Consider the following 8395-nt stretch of genomic DNA (forward strand, 5'->3'; position numbering starts at 1 on the left):
ATGAATCCCTACATGGTTTGGGGAAGGAGGGAGTAGGGCGTCCTTTATCCTCTTCTCCCCTCTTTTTCATTTGTATATATATATATATATATGTGTATATATATATATATATATATATATATATATATATATATATATATATATATATATATATTATTCTACTACTAGATATTCGACTGTCCACCTGCACTAGGAATCTTGAGGGGCATATATTTCCCCCCTCCCTCCTTTCTTTTTTTATATATATATATATATATATATATATTATATAATTTGTGTTTTTAAATATTTATTAATTCATTATTAGATGTTAGATTGGAACACTTGCACGATGAATCCATAATGGGATTTATTCTTCTTCCTTTTCTTTCTTTGTTTTTTTTTTCACATATATTGGCTTGGAGTGGGAAGCCTTCTTAAAGTGGAGTTTCCATCCCCAATTTTTTTTTTCATTATTGTGCTCATTAGACCTAAAATCTGCCTTTGAAATCACCTAGGATTCTGACATCATCTCCCTCTAATGCTCCTGGGAAATGTGTGTCATCATTTCCCAGGATGCAGTGCGCTGTCCAATTTTCACTCCCCATCCAAGTCTTCCAGGAAGTAAGTGCTTGTAGGCTTCACAATGCCCACAAGCAAAATGACAACAGTGTGTAGACATAGTTTTATAAACTATCTTTTTGGAATATCTATGCGGATCGGCGGCGGATTGTAAAATAGTAAGTGACCGGATTTATATTATAAAAACGCAGGATGAAAGGACATACATTTAAAAAATGCTAATTGTGGTTGGAACTCCGCTTTAAAGTTATATTTATATATATATATATATATATATATATATATATATATATATATATCATTTTTTTTTTTACATATATACATTTTTCACTAGAAATTAGATTTGCACACTTGCACCTCTACTGGGATCGGGGAAGAAGGGAGTAGGGCGATCTTACATCCTCTTCCCCTGGTTTATATAAGGGGATGTTCCTGCGGCCTTCTCTTTTATTATTATCCAGTCACCTGAAGGTAGCTATATATAACCCATGGTAAAGACTAAAGTTCCTGTATCCCATACAGTACTCCAAATAATGATTTTTACTGGCAAGTCAAAAATCCTATTTTTTCTTCTCTGACCACTAGAGCTGCACGATTCTGGCTAAAATGAGAATCACGATTTTTTTGCTTAGAATAAGGTCACGATTATCTCACGATTATGTGTTTGAAAAAACGCTGCACAAATACGGTGTGACATAAAATATTGCAATATTTTTTCAACATGTTATTCTCTGCTAAAAAATATATCATGTTTGGGTGCTTCAACTTTTTTTTTTTTTTTTTTGGCAGAAAATAATGCTTTTTACTTGTAAACAACAAATTATGGTTTTTAATTGGTTAAACTTCCCTCATCTACACGCTGAGTTCTCTCCTTTGATAAAATAACGAAAAGATACTTTGTTTCTACTTATTCGTTTGTTGTAAAAAAAAAAAAAAACTTGGCAGGCTGCCTGGATTTTGTTTTTCCAGCTCCGAGAACTCTCTGCACTTGTTAGAAAGATTGTGACATGCTGTTTTGAATCGGGAAGGGAAAAAGATTGCGATTTCCATTCTTTACGATTAATCGTGCAGCTTTACTGGCCACTAACCTTCTCACTACTCTTTCTTTATAAACCCGACTCTCCAACCAGACAACAGTTACCTGAAGAAACATTCATCACTACCTTTTTGTGACAAAATATCACCCATATCCTGCCCTGACCTTGGCACTATACTATCTACAACAAATACGTTCCTGCCTTCGTGTTGCCAAACAGACCCTTATAAATTGTTATTAGCGCCCGCATTTCATCCATTCCCTTCCAACTCTAACTCTCTATTTTGTCATCCATTATCTCCACCCACTAACTCGCTCACCCACTGCTCAGGAAATAGCCAGTCATTTAAAAAACAAGATTGTTGCAGTTCTTGATGAGATCTGCACTGTACAAATCTCACCCACCTAACATTCCATGTCTACCAACACAGTCCGATAATTTCCTCTTTTGATTGTATTGCCACAGAGGAGGCTGTTATGATTTTTGGAGAAATCATACTTACCCAGGTGAATGCAGCATGGGTAACGCAGACCATTTTCATCGGACATGTCTCCTGGGAGCTTTTGGTCTGATGTGTGTACACACCATCAGACCAAAATCCCCGCGGATAGAGAACGCGGTGACGTAGAAGACACCGACGTTCTCAAACACGGAAGTGCAATGCTTCCACGCATGCGTCGAATCAATTTGACGCATGCGCGGGATTTCTGGACGCTGGTTACACGTCATAACCAGCGGACATGTCCGATTAGGTGTACTAACCATCGGACATGTCCGACGGACATGTTTCCAGCAGGCAAGTTTCTTAGCTTGCTAAAAAACTTTTGTCCGCAGGAAACCTGTCCGCTAGGTCGGACATGTCCGCGGAAACTGGTCCGCGGACCAGTTTCAGCGGACATGTTCGACCGTGTGTACGGGGCCTAACTACAACATACAAAGCCATCAACAACTGCGCAAGTCCTCAGCTGCATCAGTTTCATTTCAAAATATAACCCTACACTTCTCATCTCTCAAGACATCCTGCTCTCTAGCCCTCTGGTCACCTCCTCTCATGTCACTTTCCTGGATGTTTCCAGAGTTTCTCTATCTCTCCTGAATGCCCTACCTCAATAGATCCAACTATCTCCTGTCTCTGTCTTTAGGGAAGCCTACTTCTGCTTTGATCATCATTCATCCCTCACAGTTAATGCCTTTTGCTTCACTTGCCTGTCCCTTTACATTACAAACTCCCAGAAGCAGGATCCTCTGAATCCTCTTGTATTGAATTGTATTTTAACTGTGCTGTCTCACTTAAAGGGGTTGTAAAGGTTAATTTTTTATTTTCTAAATACGTTCCTTTAAGCTAGTGCATTGTTGGTTCACTAATCTTTTGATTCGATTTCCCTTCTAAATGTTGTTTTTCTTTGTCTGAATTTATCACTTCCTGTTTCCCCGAAGTAAGCTTCCGCCATCACCCGAACCGTTCTGGCTAGGGGTTAGTCAGCGTGCTCGCCCTCTCCCTTGGGACTACATCCCTGTGGGGAAACGCTGTGTACAATAATTTTGTAAAGTGCTGTGGAAACTGCTGACACTATTTTAAATCCAGTCTAATAAGAATTGTGCTCTTTGATAGTTTGACAGTTGGGAGGTTATACTGTCTGAGTAACCCCTCCTGGTTGCCTGTCCTTTTTTTTTTTTTTTTTTTTCCTGGTATATGGCAGATCTTCAGTCAGTACTGTATCACTTTATTTTCTCAGAATTCATTGAGGGACACAGCTGCTGCATTCCTTGTCGTTCAGTTTGTTTTCTATGCTGGGAATTGTATTTCTTCTTGTACTGCTTGTCTCTAACTGAACTCTTTGGCAGAGGTGGGATTTAGCAACTAGATGGTGCTGGATCCTTAGGTTGCTTTTTTTTTGCACACCTAGTCTGCCTCTCCTGCTGGTGGTAATATAAACCCACACATTTGTATTCCTTATTAAACTCAGAGGCCCAGATTCTCATAGGACTTACGACGGCGCAGCGCCATGTACGCCGTCGTAAGTCCTAATCTGAGCCGTCGTATCTATGCGACTGATTCTTAGAATCAGTTACGCATAGATATCCATTAGATTCGACAGGCGTAAGTCTCTTACGCCGTCGGATCTAAACTGCAAATTTTTTTTTGACCGCTAGGTGGCGCTTCCGTCGGATTCCCCGTCGAGTATGCAAATTAGCTAGATACGCGAATTCCCGAACGTACGCGCGGCCGACGCAGTAAAGTTACGACGTTTACGTTAGGCTTTTCTCGGCGTAAATGTGCCCCTGCTATATGAGGCGCAGCCAATGTTAAGTATGGCCGTCGTTCCCGTTTCGAAATTTTAAAAAGTTATACCGTTTGCGTAAGTCGTCCGTGAATGGGGCTGGACGTCATTTACGTTCACGTCGAAACCAATGACGTCATTTGAAGCAATGCACACTGGGATATTTTACGGACAGCGCATGCGCTGTTCGTTCGGCGCGGGGACGCACTTCATTTAAATGATACACGCCCCCTACCCGCCGAATTTGAATTCCGCCACGTGATTTACGCTACACCGCCGCAACTTTACAGGCAAGTGCTTTGTGAATAAAGCACTTGCCTGAAAACCTTGCGGTGGCGTAAAGTAGATCGGATACGTTACGCCGCCGCAGAGGTACGCCCAATGTACCTGAATCTGGCCCAGAGAAAATGACTTTAAGGCGAGTACAAAAATTCTGTTTTCTGTTCTTAACAGCTAGTGTTTTTTTTTTTTGTTTTTTTGGGGCACAAGGAGAATGTGTGCTCAGCAACACTGAAATAAAACATACTGTTTCCATATTAGCCATTTAAGGAACGGGAAGACTTTGCTGGTGGTTATAAAAGTATTATATAAAGTCTGACGTTTATAATTAACCTGTAGCTACTCATTCACTTCTTCTTCCTCTGTTAATAGGCCATAACAAAAATAAGCTGATTTGTGTGGGTGCCACTGACTGATTTTTTTTTTTTTTTTTCTGCTAATCATGAGCCCCATTGTAATTTTTGTATTGCAGCAGACTTTTCATGATAAAGGCTTAACTGATAAGGCATTGTACAGAAGAATGGTAATAAAGCTATATCTCTCTCTTCTTTTTTTTTTAGGCTTCTCGAAAAGAGCTGTATGCTCGTGATTTACTATCCTTACCCTTCATTTCTGTGGTCAACCGCAAGCGCAGGAAGTGGAGAGATGAGAAGCGCTTTGGGAGCAGCACAGAGGAGGATGACTCTGAGCAGGAGGCAACACGGGTGGGGCAAACGGAGCAAGGGGCTGATATTAAAGAAAAGCAATGTGAGCCCAGGGAATTTGAAGGTCCAGAATGCCCTAAGCCCCAAGAGCAAAAATCGACCAATGAAAGGGATTCTACAGCTGAGAACAAGGAGCCTGTGAGCAGATGGACAGCTCCTGTAGGAGAGAGGATTCCTGCTGATGCTAGATCCATTGTTTCTGGGTACTCTACACTCTCTACTCTTTGCTCAGAACCAGCCTCTAGTGTTCGTGGTGGAGATGAGGCTGATGATGAGCGCAGTGAATTCAGTCACATGGAAACTGATACAGAGGTGGGTGGAGAAAGAGAAACAGAACGACCTCACTCTCAGGACTCATTCACCTCTCAAAGGCTTATTCCTGGGGACACACTAGCTCGCAAGAAATTGGGTAAGGGTAAATATGAAACCTCAGAGGAACCAGGATCTTCTTTTTCCCGTACACCACAGCGCACAAGAACAGCAGTGGATGACCTGTGTGTAACAGCAATGAGGAAACCTGGATCTCCAGAAACACGCCGCAGAAAAAGTGCTTGGCGACGTCATACTGTGGTGCTCCCAGGGCAGCTGACTGATCTTAACTTCAATGACTGGAAAGACCCAGCTCATGGGACAACAGGAGCATCTGAACCTGGAGCTGGGCTGAGTGGGGGAGCCTGGACCGAGGGAAAAGATTCTGGACTTAGTAGCTTGGAATCACAGAAAGCCAAAACAGCAACTAGCCAGGAATCGGTAACCAACAAGGGGGCAAAATCCCAGTATCCCCCTCTTCCTGGTCTCCGACATTATTTGTAATTTTTCTTTGGAAATATCTTATGTTTCTACAACCAGGGTGGAGCTGTAGCAGAGAGTGTTCCTGTCTTCAGAGCTTGAGCACCAACCTGCACTCATCTGCCATTAGACCCAAAGAATGTGGCTTCAAACCCCACATGGAGCAGGAGTCCTGTTTTGGTTCTGAAATAGTTTATGAAAATCCTGTGCCATCTTCCCCTCACAACTGTGTCCCTGCATCTTTACAGCAGGTTTTACAGTGGTGATATAGGCCAGATTCCGGAACGGAGAAGAAATTAGATAACTTACCATGCCGCTCTGCTGTTTCTCCAGCATCTCCCAAACTTGTGCTGAGAGATGTTGAATAACAATGCAGTCGAAACTTTTCTGCAGATGACATGGAATTTAATTACAACACACATTTTCATCTGTGAACTCTGGTGCCTTACTGCTTTATTTTTAAATATATAATCCCTTTACCTAGTCAGATGACTAAGACCTTGTAAGGTATATGGCAGCATGTGCACAATACTTGGGAGTGTAAAATTGTACTCTACACATGTAAAGCAACACATTTTCCGATATAATGGCTTTTTTTTGTCAAATGCTGCAGTTTCTTAGGCTAATCATTAAAGTGAATTTGTGACCATGCTATAGACAATTAAGTGTTTATATATTAACAAGCAGTAACTGAACTTTAAAACAAGCTCTCTAACTGCAGGTGCAGTGGAGCTATTAATTTTCAAACTTCAAAGCAGAAGCACTGAGGTAATTTAACCATGTTCTCTCAGCATCTCAGATCACCTTACTTCCCACATCTTGGACCACCTGCTTTGTTTTTACATTAGAAGAATATACATCTACCAAGTGATTGCTGGGAGGGGAGAGATAAGCTGGCTTAGAAAATGACTATGGTTCCTCTGCTTTGAACATTGAGAACAAATTGCTTGTTTTAAAGCACTGTTTGTTAAAAATATGTTTATTTGAATGTCCATAGCTGGACACCACCAGCTACACTTTAGAAAGTGAATAGAGAAACACATATTGTCATGACCATCTCTGTAGTTGTAACTATTTTACTTAAGCAGGCAATGTAATGACACTGTGTTAAGGCGGTGCAATGAGCAAGAATGTGTTAAGTGTTCAACAACCACCAAAATGATTTCACCTTTACCTAAATGTAAAGCAGTAAGAACCTCGGTGGATGAGGAGGCTACAACTTTGACATGATTTAATCCAGTCTTTTGAGGTGTGTCTAAACACCTCCCAGTCTGTAAACATAGACAAAACTTTTTTTAGCTTTGGATATAATAAGGAAGGGTTAAAATGTCTGTCAGCTTATTGTTTGCTCTTTCTCTGTCCCATTGAAACCATTTCCCTTCACTTCCTGAAAGTAAATATCTACTATGTAAGAGAAACAGTTGTCACTGCAACAGGTGTCCCCAGTGGAAAATATACCTTCTCCTTTTGGCATGGAGAAAATTGTAAACATTTTAATTTCCTATCACTTACTGTTTTGCAGAAAATCATCTCCAGGACAAATAGAGATGGTAAATCTACTGAGGGGGACACAGCAGAAAAAAAACTTGAGAGAGGGGTTCTAACCCTTTACTGTTCAATCCAAATGAAAAAAACACCATTTTGACAATACATACACTTTAAAGTGATACTAAACTCTTGTTTTATTTATTTTTGATAACAATTACAAACATGTTCAACTTACCTGCTCTGTGCAGCGGTTTTGCACAGAGCAGCCCAGATCCTCCTCTTCTTGGGTCCCTCTTCTGTGCTCCTGGCTCCTCTCTTCTTTTGAGTGGCCCCAGAGCAAGCAGCTTGTAGTGGGGGCACCCATCCCCTCTCGCTCCTTATTGGCTCACTGACTTTGACAGCAGCAGGAGCCAGTGGCGCTTCGCTACTGTCCCAGACAATCAGGAGGGAGAGTCCCGGACAGCCGAGTCTCTCGTGCAACATTGCTGGATGGAGATGGGGCTCAGGTAAGTATTGGGGGGGGGGGGGGGCTGCTGCACACAGAAGGCTTTTTATTTTAATCCATAGAATACATTAGGATAAAAACCTTCTACCTTTACAGCCTATTTAAAAATCCTTTTGCTCAGTTCTTGACTTCAGCTATCTTCTTCTTTTGGTAACACCAGTCATTTGGAGTACAATAAAAATACAGACTAGCAGACAGGGAGCTTTACTTTGTAAAGTCTGGAGACTGGGGGTTGAATCTTGGATATGCTGTATGACAAAAATAAATCATTCTTCTCATTTATAGTGAATAGTCAGAATTTCTTATAATGCTCATCTGTCTTTCAGTGGTTAACCGGTATTTGAATTTTATAATTCATCAGTGGGTAAACGGTAATTTATGTAGCATGCATGCTATAAAACCAATGTTACAAGATTGATTGATTTTTTAACCATAACTACTTTAAACTAGGTGAATGCAAGCAGTTCGTATACATTTCTTATAGAGAACAGCACTACTTTATTGCATTTGCCATACATTCTCTAGCATTCCTCTTTTTAACATTTCTCAGTAATTTAGTTTATCTAGTAAGTGAATTCTGGCCAGAAGATGTTCCTGGATTAGCATATTATAAATTAACTCTTAGGCCTTGTACACGCGGTCGTTCCAAAGCGATGAGAATTGTATGACGGACCGTTTTCATCGGTTCACCGCTGAAGTGGTCTGATGTGCGTACACACCATCGTTCCAAAAACCGATCGGGTCAGAACG

At 41.0% G+C, this 8395-nt stretch overlaps 1 protein-coding gene across 2 annotated transcripts in view; it reads left to right on the top strand.

Moving 5' to 3' along the window:
• ARHGAP23 (Rho GTPase activating protein 23) overlaps positions 1 to 6303 on the top strand; it is a 259682-nt gene extending 253379 nt beyond the window's left edge. For both annotated transcript variants that reach the window (XM_040329852.1, XM_040329853.1), the window contains exon 24: positions 4720 to 6303. In XM_040329852.1, the coding sequence (XP_040185786.1) occupies positions 4720 to 5676 (957 nt within the window). In that variant the 3' untranslated portion in view covers positions 5677 to 6303. The remainder of the gene's footprint in view (positions 1 to 4719) is intronic.
• Positions 6304 to 8395: the final 2092 nt, after the last annotated feature.

Source organism: Rana temporaria, chromosome 12, assembly GCF_905171775.1.
Source record: "Rana temporaria chromosome 12, aRanTem1.1, whole genome shotgun sequence".
Lineage (NCBI taxonomy): Eukaryota > Metazoa > Chordata > Amphibia > Anura > Ranidae > Rana > Rana temporaria.